Here is a 14,503-nt window from a genome sequence, read left to right on the forward strand (position 1 = left end):
ATTGTGGTCATTTATGTAACTGGCCAGGGCGTGTGTCTAAACTGGAAGTCCCTTGAGGGTCCGACCCAGGTCTGTCACATCGACATCCCGAAGGGACAGCTTGATTTACCCTGCCACCGTGGGCGACAACCTGGTCCCAGCGAGGTTAATCAGTCTGCACAAGGTCGGGTCTGCTGACCCCACTAAGCAGCTTGAGCCTCCTAATCCTGGAACCTCAGGACAGACGGCAGTGGCTCGCGGAAGGTGACAGGGCCATCTTGGCCTTCTTCTGCGGACCCTGTCGGGGAGGGGATGGGGCAGCTGAGTCATGTGCACCACTCTCTTCGTGCTCAGCACCTTGGCCATGCTCTGGCGCCGCCGATTCTCCAACCGGGTCCAACCGTGAGAAACTGCCTGGGCGATGGGCTTGGGTGGGTGGGGCGGGGAGAAACTACTGTGGGGGGCCAGAGCCAAGCTGAAGTTGGGTCCCAGGCTACCTGGACCTTCTGGGAGGGCGGTGGAGGGTGGGGTGCGGATTTGCAGGGAGTCCCGGAGAGGCTTCCTCTCAGAGCAGGGGGAGTTCGCAGCTCTTCAAAAACTCTGGCTGAAGCTCCCCAGGTTCCCCAGGCCAGGGTGGCTGGGTCCTGCAGGAGAGAGGGTTCTGGGCCTGGGTGCTGCCCACAGCTCCTCTTGCCTGGTCCTGCCACCCACAGAGAGCCCAGCGGAGCAGAGGGGGCAGTAATGGGCAGCAGATCAGAAACAGACCTCCAGTCCTCAGGCAGGTAAGGCAGAAGAGATTCAGGGGTGGAGGAGGGAGGGTGTGTCCAAGGAAGCTGCCGCTCTCCCTGTCCCTGTCCGTACCTGGGGGGCCGGGGTGGGGGGGGCGGTGTACGTGAGTGTGTGAGTGCGTGTGCGTGCACGCTGGAGGCTGGCCCCTCGCCCCAGCCACCCTGCTGCCTGTGTGCCCGGTGGGCAGGCTGAACGTTTTCTCCAGTTGGCAGTGGGAGCCCCAGCCTGTCCTCTGGACCACAGCTGCTCTGTCTTGTTTGTCCGAATGTGGGGTGGTCCCCAGGGTCCTATCGGAAGGCGCAGGGGGACTGGAGAGAGGGATGGGGCAGAAGCAGCTCCGCTGGCTGGGCTCGCCTTCCCTTCCCCCTCTCCGGCTGCCCCCGCTCAGCCTCGGCGGCTCCTCTGCCCGAGCCGGGAGCCCCATTCGCCGGCCGGTGCCCAATAGGAGGCGCAGGAGGAGCATGACATCATCATCACGGAGTGCCATTGGCTGGGCAGCTCCTGCGGGCAGGACGCTGTCTCCAGTGGCCAGAAAGTTAACTCTTCCCTAGGCTGAAACCATGTGGCCTTTACAAGGGGTGAAGTTTTGGGAACTTCTGGAATGTTCCTTCCCTGGAAGGAGCCCTTTGATGATCAGGGAAGAGCAGGGCCCTTTGATGATCAGGGCTCCTGTGCCCAACAAAACACGGAAAAATCGACAAATATTTATTAAGAACGTACTATTTGGCACGTTCTGTTGTGCCTGGGTCCACCTCGCGCAAGAGAGAGGACATTCTCTCCTGCAAATTCTTCTAGCCTTCCCTCGCTCCTAGTGAAACAAAGAACATGATGCCCTCAGGCTCCGGGGCCCCTGGCTGGAGGCTGGAGGGAGTCTCCCCAGAGGGCTCAGAAGGCGGAGCCAGGCAGCACACCTGCCTGCCGGCGCACCCCAGTGTCTCCTCCTTGGGGTGTGGGACCCGCCTGTGGTGGCCCTCAGCCACACGGATTCTGGCAACCCATGAGAACGGGAGTCTCTGTCCGTGTGCAGCGCCTAATTCCTCCTTGGTGCTGGGATTCCTCCAGGCTCTGAATGTCAGAAGACCCACTGGGCAGCCCTGGGCATGTGCCAGAAACAGGCATTTCTTCGATGCCCTTCCTTGGCATCTAGGCCAGCTGAGATGGCCACAGAGTGCCCAAGTAGTCCTCCTGGTGAAATCCGCTGACCTAGGTGAAATGGTGAGCCCCGGGCCTCACACAGCGGGCCTCACACAGAGCAGAACCCTGCTTACCCAGAGAAGGAACATTCCAGAAGTTCCCAAAACTTCATCCCTTGTAAAGGCCTCATGGTTTCAGCCTAGGGAAGAGTTAACTTTCTGGCCACTGGAGACTGGTCCTCCAGGCTGAGTTTGGGTCTGGAAGTGTGTAGCCAGAGTCCATGTCCTGACTCCTCTTACTGACTAAAACTCGGAGAAAGCGACCTTTTTATTTGTATATAAACTGAGATTAATAACAGTATAGCGTGGGGTGTTTGTGAGGTTCAAATACAGATCATCGTAAACCACTTGGCACAAAGCAGCTGTTTATAAATGCTGGTTGTTCTCCTGGGTCCCCTGGTTCTTGGTCAGTGTTTAGTCTTCCCCTGTATTAACTCACTTGGGGGTTGTAACAGTCCCAGACGGTTGGCAAGACAAGCGTTTCTATCTCTCATGAATGGTGGAGGAAACTGAGGGACTGGGAGGTGTAAGTTACTTGCTCAAGGTCATCCCTCTGATTTGTGGCCGACGGGGACAGACAGGTCCCTGACTTCAGGCAGTCCGTCTCTGCCACATGAAATGGGCCTGGACCCCTTCTCAGGAGGAGAGAGTGGAATCTGAACTATCAGGCCTGGTCTTGTGTGATCAAACCAGAAGGAAACATTTTCCTGTCAACTCCTCAGGACCTAACGCCCAACACCTCCAGCCTTCAAGGACCAGCCTGGGTGAAATTTCTGCTCGCCGATTACCGGGTCACAAATTCTAGCTGCTTTCCCAGCCGCTCCTACCCTTCCTCCATAGTGGGGTGACTCGCTAGGCCTGGGGCAGAAGGAAGTGAAAGTCTGGACGCATGGGAAGGACACCACCCTCAATCCTCTGACTCCCATCCTTACCCCCTCAATCCTCTGACTCCCATCCTTTTCTGTTTAGGGAGAAAGAGTCTCTGAAGTAAGTTCTCACGTCTTCAGGAGGAGTTCAGCCCCAGGGACTGAGATCAACCGGCAGAGACAGGTAGGGCCAGGCTGCGAGGCTTGGAGGTGAGAGGGTTAGGCTGGGGGCCAGGGAGGAAGACTGCACAAGGCCTGGCCATGTGGGAATAGGCCACCTGCAGCTCTGTGCTCCTCGGTCATAAGGGGGAGCGTGGACTCTTCTCAGCTCCTACCTTGAGCCTGTCATGGCTCAATGGCACAGGGCAAGGGCTAGTTTTAAGGGAATGATGTGTGATCTCAACGGCATTCTCTAAGCTCGGAGATGAGGCGGTGGTCATGTGGGGCCATGAGGGTAGTCCCGGTGGACTTCTAAGGGGGAGGAGGAGCTCTGGAATATCCGTTCTGGAATGCAAGCTTCTGCCTTGGCATGGGAGGAAGTGCTAGTTTGGTCTGGTTTTCTGTTTCAGCTCAAGTCCCTGCTTGCCCCCCACCTACAAAGGATGCTGTGGCAGAAGGAGCAGCAGCACGCTGGAGAGTGGGAAAAAGCAGCCATCGAAAAGGTAGACCCCTCCCCTTGAGGTCCTGGACCTGCTTGTCCTCATTTTGTCCCCTGGCGCTGGTGGCTGGCAGGAGGGGCAGAGACGCTCGTTGCCCTGGGACGGGCTCCCTTTGTCTGAGGTCTTGAGGATCGTCTGGGGCAGGCCCAGAGAGGGACTCGGTGGGGTCTGCTCTGGGGCACCCCAGCAGCCCAGGATAGAGGAGCAGCAGGTCAGGAGCTAAGGGACCGTGGATAGGGCTTCTCACTCATTCCTTAACTTCATCCTTGAAATAACCCAAGGAGCCTGGGCATATTATTATCCACATTTTGGAAATGAGGAAACACAGAGAGGCTAACAAATTTGTCTGGTGCCATGTAGCTCGTTAACGGGGGACCTCCGCCTCCCCGAGCCTCACACGGACACTGCAGAGCTGCCCCACGCTCTTAACCACCAGCACCTAGTCGTCTCTGGAACCCCACGGCAGTTGGCAGCTGCTCTGTGAAAAAAGGGGTTCCCTTGGCCCGGCAGCCCCCAAACTTTTGGACCAAGGCTGTGTGGCATCAGTGTCCCAGAGTGGCACGCACTTCCTGTGGCCCTTGCCTCTCCCGGGTCCCCAGCACTCTCCCCGCCACGGGCCGCTTGGCTCAAATCGTGAGCAAGAAGTGCCCGTTGGATCTGTGACATGTCTGCCTGCAGCTGGAGCAAAGCTTCTCTCAGCCTGGGCTCCGAGTGTGTCTTCTGGGCGCGCGCGTGTGCATGCGTGCACGGGCTCCAAAGGGGCAGTAGCGTGTGGGAAGGGAAAAAGCATGACACTTGGTTTTGTTAGTCCGCTGACTGCTCAGCACCGCAGCGGCCTCCTTTGCCCCCAGCGGCTCTGCCATTTCTCTCTTCGCCATCCTGCCCGACCCAGAGCAGAGATCAAAGCAGATTTCCGCTTCTGCTCCCTGGGATCCAGGCACAGACCTGCAGGCAGCTGCTCCTGACTGTCTGGAAGCCATTCATCTTGCAAAGCAGCACCCCCCCCCCCCCGCCGCCCCCTCCTGCACGTGCACCCCCCTCCCCCTTCCTCACCATCCAGCCCCCAGGCAGGCTGACAGGCGGGGAAGTCTCCGCCTGGCTGGCCCCTGCCATCGGGAGGCAGGAGATGGGGAGTTCTCTAGACAGCAGTCCCTTTGCCGCCGCCGCCGCGTGTGACTCCACAGATGAAGGAGGGGAGGAAAGGGTGAGATGCCATAGACTGTGGGGACCCACACGGAAGCCCTGGGGGAGGGGCTGTTGATCCTGCATGGAGCCTGGCAGGGCTGTGGAAGCCTCTAGAAGTAGGGCGGGGCAGAGACAGGGGAAGGGTCCCACCGGTGAAGGAGCTCTGGGCTGGAGTCCCGGCAGAGCCCCACTGCCCACCTGACCCAGGCCAAGAGTTCGTGACCCCCGTCTCAGCTCCTGCCAGCCTGTCTTTCCGCTGCGAGGCAGGCAGTGGCTTTCCTGGTGACAGGGCTGTCAGGCTGAGGGCCAGAGGACACCGTTCCTGGGGCCCCAGTCTGTGTCCCCGAGCCCGACCTGTGTATTCATTCTCTAATCTATTTGCCATGTTCCTGTCACTTCAGCCTCGGCTCTGCACTCTGCCGTTTCCAGGTGGCCTGTCTCCTTGCACGAGTCTGAGGAATTGTCAGGCCAAGGTCACCTGGCAGGACAGGGGCTGGCTGGAGGCCCAGACACACCTCCACAAAGCTTCGCCCCTTCGCAGCACTGTTCCAGGAGCCTTCTCAGGGGCTGGCGGCTCCTTCAGGCATCGGTCCCAGATGAAGGGAGGGAGGGCGAGGGGACGGGGGGTTTGGGGGAAAAGTGTGTTGGCTGGCCTTGGCGGCTGCCTGGACCCTGGCAGCTGGGGTGCCATGTGGGCTGGGCGGGAGGGGCCCCCTCCCCCAGGGAGCGGCTGGCTTCGGTGGGAGCAGATTGTGTTTACACCTTCCCCGCACACCCAGCCCACGCTCCCTCTTATTCCCCGGGGCTCTCCCACCCCTGGGCTCTCTGCACAACGTGCACATTTGCAGCCCCTCTCCTGCTGCAGGAAGTGGCCACCCTCAGCCGATGCTGGGCCCCAAGCGCTCCTGCCTCAGCCCACTGTCGCAGGGGGTGGACCCAGTGTCCCCGAGAGGCTGCCTCCGTTCCCCCGCCCCCTGCCCCAGCCCTATTTCCTTGGAAAGAGCTGCTGCTTGGGAATGAGAGCAGGAAAGCCCAGGGGCTTGGCAGACGGACCATAATAGGAGGGAAGGGATTAAGGGCAACCAGAGAGACAGCGCAGAGACTGAGAGCTGGGGCTCCCCTGGCCCCCGGGGGTGCTGGCTCATGAAATATCAATGCAGAATCTGAGAGTGAGGAGTCCGGGCTCAGAGCACCGGATACGAGTCCAGACTCCACCATCATTTCCCAGTTCTGTGGCCTTGGATGGGTTACTGAACGTCCCCACCTGGGGTTTCTCCTACGAGGAGGATCATGGTGAACCTGTCTCTGAGTGGTCGTCAGGGTTAAATTAGATAACGTGTCTAAAGTGCTCGGCTAACTCAGCAAGCCTTGGATATATCTGAGCCCAGGAGACAGTGTTAACTACTGAACAACAGGTCACTTTGCAACAACGGTAGGTTCAGAACAGCTAGTTCTTCGCCTCCTCGCCCTTCCTGCCCTGTCTTTCCATATACGCAACAGCAGGGCGATGGGCAGTTCTGAAACAAGTCAGAGCCCAGCCCAGCCCAGCCCTGGGGCACCTGGGAAGACCCAGCAACCAGGCAGACTGGACCAGGGCGCATCGCTGCTGCCTCTGTGTGCCTGGAGCCCTGTCCCAACCTCCGGCGGGAGGCCTGGCCCGGACACCCTCCCTCCCACGGGCTTTTCTTCCCTGCATGGATCTTAGCTCCTAAGGAAGACAGGAGGTGATGGCCTTGATGCTTTTCCATTCTCCGTCTGAATGCTAATCTCTCTGCCGGTTGGAGCCTGAGTGGCAGGGGAAAGGCTGCTCTGAGCTGTAAGGTGGCCCGGGCGGCAGCCTGGAGCAGGGAGGCGCTGTTGTCTGCTACTTTTGTGGCTGCTGCCAGTCTCTCCTGGAGATTGGAACACGACTGGAGAGCTAATGAGGTGGCGGAGGAGGGTGGGGAGCAGGGGAAGCAGACACAGCAGCTGTATGAGCCACTGATGTCCTGTGTCACCCTAGGGGACAGATGCTGCCACAGGGAGAACCCTGCCCTTCCCAAACCCAAACACGCGGTTGTGCAGGCGGGTCCTGGGCGAGGGCGCCCAGCAGAGGCCCTAGTTCAAGATGAAGCAGGCGCGATGGCACTGTCCCACAGTTTCCTAGGGATGCTTTACGGGACGCTCAGTTAGGAAGAAACCCAAGACCTTGAGCTAGAGGGAAGTCATGCTTCTTCGTGAGCCTCGAAAGAAGAGAAATGGCCAAGGTTTACAGTAAGATGATGATACTAATATTAATAATGGTTAATGTGTCTCAAACACTTCTGTGGCGCTGTGCCAAGCGCTTTATTTATATGCATTGTCTCATTTATGGGGCAGGGACTGTTGTCATCCTCATTGACCCATAAGGAAAGTGAAGTTCGTGGAGCTTGCTCAAGGTCACGGACAGCGAGTAGTGAAGCCAGGAAGTGCGCCCTGAGCAATGTGATGCCAAAGCCTGGGGAGGTGTTGGAGCACAGAGGACTCGAGTCTCCAGCTGGGGCTTGAGGACATCCTGGGTATGACCTGCCCACCAGGGCAAGGAGAATGAGAGCTGTGGACCCCGCCCCGTGACATTCCCACGCTTCCTCTGCAGGAATGCATCATTCGAGGCTGGATTTGACTCTGGGCCCCCGAAAGGGTGGTCCTGAGTTGCCGACTGAGGGGAGTGAGGAGAGCTGCCTTTCAAGGATCCGTCACGCCCCTCAGGGAGGAAGCAGTGGCCCCCAGCCGCGATGACAGCGGTCATGGAGCTTGTCACTCATTGTCACTGATGTTCTGCTAGCGGCCTCCTTCAACCAGGGGCGGAACCCTGGGGGTAAGAGGGCAGCCAGCAGTCCAGCCGGAGAGCAAGAGCAGGGAGACTGAGGAGGAAGGCTTTGTTGTGTTTTTACAGGGGGAGGGTGCAGGGTGTGAAGGAGCTGACTTCAAGAGGGACCCGGTGACTTCGGCTGGAAACCGATCCTGTATCTAGGGACATCGAACCCTCTCTGTGGGCTACACATGCCCCCTAGTGGGGACTAAGATGAGAGGGTGGCTGAGAAAATTAAAACCAAAAAAAAAAAAAAAAAAAAAAAGATTTCCTGATAGATTGGGGCACCTGAGGCTGGACAGGAATGGCCGGTCCTGTGTCCGTGCGAATGCACGCGCCTGCATGCACACACATGGGCACACACACGTGTAATACCATTTGCAGAAGCCGGGCCCACGGAACGTTCAAAGGAATGATTTCGCTTCTTCCTTGGTCATTTATTTAAGACGCTCATATCGCTGTGACATACACACCCTGTGGCAGGAGCCGGAGTGAGACGGCGACGAAAGGGACAGTGCCCGACGCGCCAGTGAGGACAACAGGAAGAGCCTGGCCGAGCCTAGTCACTTGACCTTTCCTTCTCTGGACCGCAGTCTCCCCTCTTAACAAGCAGTGTGGAACCCGGGTGGGCTGGTGCTGAGCATGAGAGGGACCCCCGACTCCCCTCAGAAGAACGGTCTGTTCAGATGAAGGGGATGGACCATTTCCCGGTTCTCCCAGTCCAGACAGGCCATGATGGACCGTGTTTGGAGGCGCTGACGATGACTGGCTCCTTCGGCAAGTGTGGATGGAGCCCGTGTGCCAGGTCCCACGGGTGCAGAAATGAGGTGAGACTTCCTGCCACAAAGAACCAGAAAACCGGGCAAAGTAGAAGCAACTAGTACTTGGCAGCAGGTGCCGCCCAGAATGGTGACCCCGTGGCTGCCTCAGCGTCTGCCTCACACAAGTCCCTGCCTGTAGCGTGGGGAGGGGAACCCCAGCAGCCAGCAATGGTCCCGTTCCAGTGAGGAGACAAGATCAGAGCTCAGGGCAGAGTGCTGTTCCTGAGGATATCCACACAGATCCACAGGATCCCCAAAGCAGACGCCATGAAAGTGATCCAAAGGAGAAAGAAAAGCGCTTTTGAGAGTATACAAAAAGCACTAACCATAAAAGAAAAACAGATAAATTGGACTTTATCAAAATTCTTGGAAAGCCTGGAAGAAAATATTTGCCAAGTAAAGGTCTGAGAAAGGACCTGTATCCAGCATATATAAAGAACTTTTACAACTCAATAAGAAGACAGCCCGACAAAAAAGGGGGAGGGTTTTAATAGATACTTTACAAGAAAGCATACATACGGCCAATAAACACATAAAAAGATACACAACATCATACTTAGGTATGTACTTATGTATAATTTGCATCAAGGAAATGCAAATTAAAACCACAACGATATACTACCGCACACTCAACGGAATGGCTCAAAGACGGACCACAACAGGTGCTGGTGAACAACCATGGCCCTGTACTAATGCATTGTTGGGAAACGAGTTTGGCAGTTTCTTAGGAAGTTATCCAAGAGGAATGAACCCGTAGGTCCACACGAAGACTTGTACAGAGAAGTTCACAGCAGTGTTATTAATAATATCTCCAAACTGGAAACAGATATTAATATCTCCAAACTGGAAATAGCCCAAATATACATCAATAGGTGAATGGATAGAAAAGGAGGCAGTGTTGGGGTGCCTGGGTGGCTCAGTGGGTTAAAGCCTCTGCCTTCAGCTCAGGTCATGATCTCAGGGTCCTGGGATGGAGCCCCGCATCAGGCTCTGCTCAGCAGGGAGCCTGCTTCCCCCTCTGTCTCTGCCTGCCTCTCTGCCTACTTGTGATCTCTGTCTGTCAAATAAATAAATAAAATCTTAAAAAAAAAAAAGAAAGAAAAGGAGGCAGTGCATCCACACGACGGAATACTACTCAGCAATAAAAAGGAAATGGGTCACTAAGTGAGTCACAGCACGGGGCACTGAGAGAAGCCAGACCCCAAAGAGCACCTACTGTGTGTGAGTCCATTTATAGGAGATTCTAGAACAGGAGGAACTAATCTGGAGTGGCAGAAAGCAGATCAGCCATTGCCTGGGGCCAGGGCTGGATAGGGACGCAGTGAAATAAGCAGGAAGGGGCCCTTCAGGGTGCTGGAGATGTTCTAAATCCTGACTGGGGTTGTGGTTTTATGGTGTATCACTGATGGGACTATTGAATCGTATATTTTAAATGCATGCGTTTTATCGTATGTATGTAAATTATACCTCAATAAAGCGACTTAAAGAGTTTAACACGACTTAAAGAGTTTTAAACAAAACAAAGTAAAAGCCAGATGTGAAAACAAATAATCGTAAGACGGTGAGTATCCTAAGAAGTGTGCTCAGATAACAAGGGTCGCTCACCCCTGGCCCAGGGAGGTGCTGTGCGTGCACTGTTCTAAACGTCCCGATGAGCAAAGAGGCTCAGACGGAGGGGCAGCGGTTCCCGCAGGGTGACTCAGCTGGAGTCCGCAGCCTGGGGCCACGCTCAGAGCCCGCCTGGGCGCGGAGCCTGTGTGATGCCAGCCTGCGGCAGACCACCCCGACGAGAGCTCGGGACCACTGCGGCTTCTCAGGTGAGACTTTGCAGAGGAGGGGTTGACACAGGAGTTGAAATTTGCTTAGCAGAGGAGAGGATGCCGGGAAGGAGTTTCAAGGCAAAGGGAACAAACAAAAATAAGGACAGGCTGGGCAGCCTTTGAGAAGGCAGGACTCCTGGGGAGGGAGAGCTGTGTCCCGAACGGAGCAGAAGAGGTCAACAGGATACTGCATGTCTTTCATATCCACTTATTTTTTAAAGAACCCATTAAGCAATAATTTTACGAGAGGCCACAGCTCTGCCAAGCAGGCAAGGGATGGGTGTGCTCTGGGCAAACACAGGAAACAACCCACTGCGGTGCCAGAGTTGCCTCTTCTCAGGGAATGGGGTACGCCTTGTCACCATTCTCCTCCTCCAGGAGGTTACAGCTGTGGTCCACGATCCCAGGTTTCCGCTGGACACCATTTGGGGCACTCTGTCATGGTCCTGAGAAATCCCAGGGTGAAAAAAAAAAAAAAACCCTCTGTGCTTTTATGCTGGGCTTTCTGGCTGGCTGAAGTCAGGTCACTGGCATGAAGCAAATTGTGTCCCATTGTCATCCTGTGTTCTTCCGGGAAACTCCGCACAGCCGCGGGGATCAGAAGCTTTGAGGCCGGACTGTCTGAGGTCCTACCTCAAGGCTCCCACTCACGGATCACTTTCACCTTCCTGCCCTTTGGCTTCTTTTGTTGCAGAAGGGGGAGGCGGTGATCGTAAGAGGGCACATGGGAGAACCGGACCCATCAAGTCTGAGGCATTAAGCACGTACAGTTTTTTGTATGCTAGTCTGGCCTCAATACGTTGTTTTTTTTTTTAAAAAGGAAGTGCTTCGAGCAGGGCCTGGCCCAGAGCAAACACTTAATAGACAGTAGCTTTTGTGTTTTCAGAAAGGGGATGTGCACATGTCTGCTCATTCCTTTTATTTTGCCAGGACCCGTTCTTGCAGAGAATTATAATGAAACGAAAAGGATGTGGGACATGTGGATCCTATCATTTGGGATGACTGTGACTCAACAGAAGCCCAACTTAGGGTGGCTCAAACAGTATGGAGATTTCTTTTTTAAATCTCACATTCTGGGGCACATGGGGGGTGCAGTTCGTTGAGCTCCCGACTCTTGGTTTCCGCTCAGATCACGCTCTCAGGATCGTGAGATTGAGCCCTGCATTGTGTGTGTGTTGGGGGGGGAACAGGGAGTCTGCTTGGGATTCTCTCTCCCTTTCCTTCTGCCCCTTCCCATCTCTCAAATAAATAAATGTTAAAAACTCTCATTCTGTGTTTCACTGAAACTAACATGCCATTGCTTGCAAGATGCTTCTCACATTCAGAAATATTAAGATGAGGGGCGCCTGGGTGGCTCAGTGGGTTGAAGCCTCTGCTTTCGGCTCGGGTCGTGATCTCGGGGTCCTGGGATCGAACCCCGTATCGGGCTCTCTGCTCAGCGGGGAGCCTGCTTCCCCCTTTCTCTCTCTGCCTGCCTCTCTGCCTGCTTGTGATCTCTGTCTATCAAATAAATAAATAAAATCTTTAAAAAAAAAAAGAAATATTAAGATAAAAAAAAAAAATGTGTCTGTGAGTCCAAACAAAAGGTCTGAAGGTACAGGGCTCCAGGGCTGGGATTTCGGCAGTTCATCATGAAAACTCTGTCCTTTGTTTCTACCCTGCCATGCCAGACCTTAGATTCTGGCTTTGGAACAAGCCTCACGGTCGGTCGGTCGCAAGAAGGCTGCCACAGCCTTAAGCAGACTATCTTCACAGCGTCCTGAAGCCAGAAGGGAGGCTGTTGTTTTTAAAAACAAGAAAACATTCCCAAACTTGGCATAATTGCATCACAAACCCTTTTCCGAATTCCCAGCAGAAGGAATAGATTTTTCATACGGGTCTGGTGCCGACTCAGCAAGATCGGCCCTCAGGGCTGGGGAGGAGCTTGCCTCCAGTGAAGCGGGAAGCCCACCAGTAGCTTCGTTCTGTTTGTGAGATGGAGGAGGAACAGCTGCGGGCCTCCGGTGAGTCGTGAATCACCGGTCAGCTGCTCCCGACCAAGCAGCCAGCCGCTTGGGATACACCAACCCACCTCCGTGTTCTCGTTAATGACAGAAGAGCTGCTTTTCCCGGTTGAGAAATTAACCTCAGATTCTAGATTCGGTTTCCTCTTACTGTGGATTTCAGATACCATATCTGAAATCCCATCAGCGAATGGAACCCGACGAGCTAACCACCGGAACACAGCAGACCAACCGACTAGATTTCACGTCTGTGCTGAGAGCCAAGGCCCTTCACCCGCACAGAGGACTTGGGCCCTGATCAGCCCGTGTTGGACTTCCGTCACTGACCTCTTGACTGTGTGACTCTCTCCGTATCAATAAACACAGATCCACACTAGCCGTGAACAACCGCTGCGCAGTACTTCCACCGCACAGAAAACTCAAGCATCCCAGACCTCAGGGCGCCTGGCTGGCTTAGTGGAGCACGCCACACTTAATCTCAGGGTGGTCGGTTCAAGCCCCATGCTGGGTGTGGATCCTACTTAAAAAAAAAAAAAAAAAAAAAATCACAACATTTAAGGCTTTGGTGTCGACAGCTCTGAACCCCCGCCTGCTCATTCAGGCATCTGGTGCATTTTTTGTTGTCTTTCCCACTGATTTCTTTTTAAGATTATTTATTTATTTGAGAGAAGGAGAGAGAGAGAGAGAGAGAAAGCAAAGGAGCAGGAACAGAGGGGCAGAGGGAAAAGCAGACTCGCCGCCAAGCAAGGAGCCCAATCTGGGGATCCATCCCAGAACTCTGTGATCATGATCTGAGCCGAAGGCAAATGCTTAGCCACCTGAGCTACCCAGACGCCCTGTCTTTCCCATGGATTTCTGGTCTACCCAGGCAGCGTGCCCAAAAGGCGTGCAGGCCCAAGCCTTCTCACTGCATTTTGCTCTGGCCTTTTGGCCGCTGCCAAAATCACAGGACAGGTGCCCATCATTCCGGCTAGTAATTTCACCCCTGATCACCCCTGCAAACGCACAAAACCCCTCTTTGCTCCTCTCCCCCACAACCAGAAGCCCTGTAATAAGGGTGTACAGACACACACGGTACAGTCCAACTTAGTGGTGAAGGCTAGGACTTTATAGGCCGGGCTCAAACCCGGACTCCAGCGATGGCCGGTTGTGTGAATTTGGGAAAGTTACCTCATCGCTCTACGCTTGCATTCCCTCCTCTGTGGGATGGGGGTAGTGATGGTGTCCTTCACAGGGCAGTGGTGCACGTTAAACAAATCAGTGCACGTCCAGGGCTCCAGGAGTGAACGGCACATACACATAGGAAGTGCTAAGAGGTATCCACTCTCGCTGTTTTCTCCTACAGCAGGTCGCTGGCCTGCATACCAGCCAGTTTGGGAACTTCCACCCTTAAAACTCCCTCTCCAGGGGCACCCGGATGCCTCAGTTGGTTAAGTGTCTGCTCCCTGCTCAGGTCGTGTTCCCGGGGTCCTGGGATTGGGCTCCCCGTTCAGTGGGGACCCTGCTTCTCCCTCTCCCTTGGTGCTCTCCCTCTCTCAAATAAATGAATAAAATCTTAAAAGAACAAAAACCTCCCTCTCCAAGTCTGAAATGAAAGGAACTTGGTGTACACGGAGAGAACCCATTCCCCCTTTTGGTATTATACAAAACAGTGTCTTCAAGGGTAAGCTAGAGAAGCTTCAGGGTCAATTTTACAAGTTACTGCGAGGTGAGCCCACGAGTGTCTGTTGGGTGTGTCCTGTGAGCAGGGCACCCAAATACCAGCCCCGTGAGGTGAGGACATTAGCGAGAAAACTAAAATAATCAAAAGAGATATTTCCTGGGGCGCCTGGGTGGCTCAGGTGGCTAAGTGAGGGCCTCTTGGTTTCCTCTGGGGTCATGATCTCAGGGTGGTGGGATGGAGCCCTGGGGCAGGCTCTGCAATGGAGTCTGCTTGAGATTCCCTCCTCCTGCTGCGTGTGCTCTCTCTCTCAAATCAATCAACCAACCCATCCATCCATCCATCTTTTTTTTAAAAGATTTTATTTATTTATTTGACAGAGAGAGATCACAAGTAGGCAGAGAGGCAGGCAGAGAGAGAGGAGGAAGCAGGCTCCCTGCTGAGCAGAGAGCCCGATTCGGGGCTTGATCCCAGGACCCTGAGACCATGACTTGAGCCGAAGGCAGAGGCTTTTTTTTTTTTTAAAGATTTTATTTATTTATTTGAAAGACAGAAATTACAAGTAGGCGGAGAGGCAGGCAGAGAGAGAGGAGGAAGCAGGCTCCCCGCTGAGCAGAGAGCCCCATGCGGGGCTCGATCCCAGGATTCTGGGATCATGACCTGAGCCGAAGGCAGAGGTTTTAACCCACTGAGCCACC

General features: G+C 54.8%; 1 protein-coding gene across 1 annotated transcript; it reads left to right on the plus strand.

Moving 5' to 3' along the window:
- The first annotated feature begins 307 nt into the window (after positions 1–307).
- Positions 308–9,170, plus strand: PRCD (photoreceptor disc component). Its single transcript, XM_045986046.1, has 5 exons — positions 308–381; positions 693–761; positions 2,931–3,011; positions 3,397–3,489; positions 7,948–9,170. Exons 1-3 carry the CDS (start codon positions 308–310, stop codon positions 2,950–2,952), a joined length of 165 nt encoding a protein of 54 aa, XP_045842002.1. The 3' UTR covers positions 2,953–3,011; positions 3,397–3,489; positions 7,948–9,170.
- Positions 9,171–14,503: the final 5,333 nt, after the last annotated feature.

This window comes from Meles meles, chromosome 18 (genome assembly GCF_922984935.1).
Source record: "Meles meles chromosome 18, mMelMel3.1 paternal haplotype, whole genome shotgun sequence".
Classification (NCBI taxonomy): Eukaryota; Metazoa; Chordata; class Mammalia; order Carnivora; family Mustelidae; genus Meles; species Meles meles.

Bases quoted from the DNA above. Each gene is read 5' to 3' on its own strand.
- PRCD (XM_045986046.1), top strand. From the start codon at position 308: ATGTGCACCACTCTCTTCGTGCTCAGCACCTTGGCCATGCTCTGGCGC. The intron at 382-692 runs GTGAGAAACTGC...TGCCACCCACAG, and splicing joins TTCTCCAACCGGGTCCAACC to AGAGCCCAGCGGAGCAGAGG. The intron at 762-2,930 runs GTAAGGCAGAAG...TTTTCTGTTTAG, and splicing joins GACCTCCAGTCCTCAGGCAG to GGAGAAAGAGTCTCTGAAGT.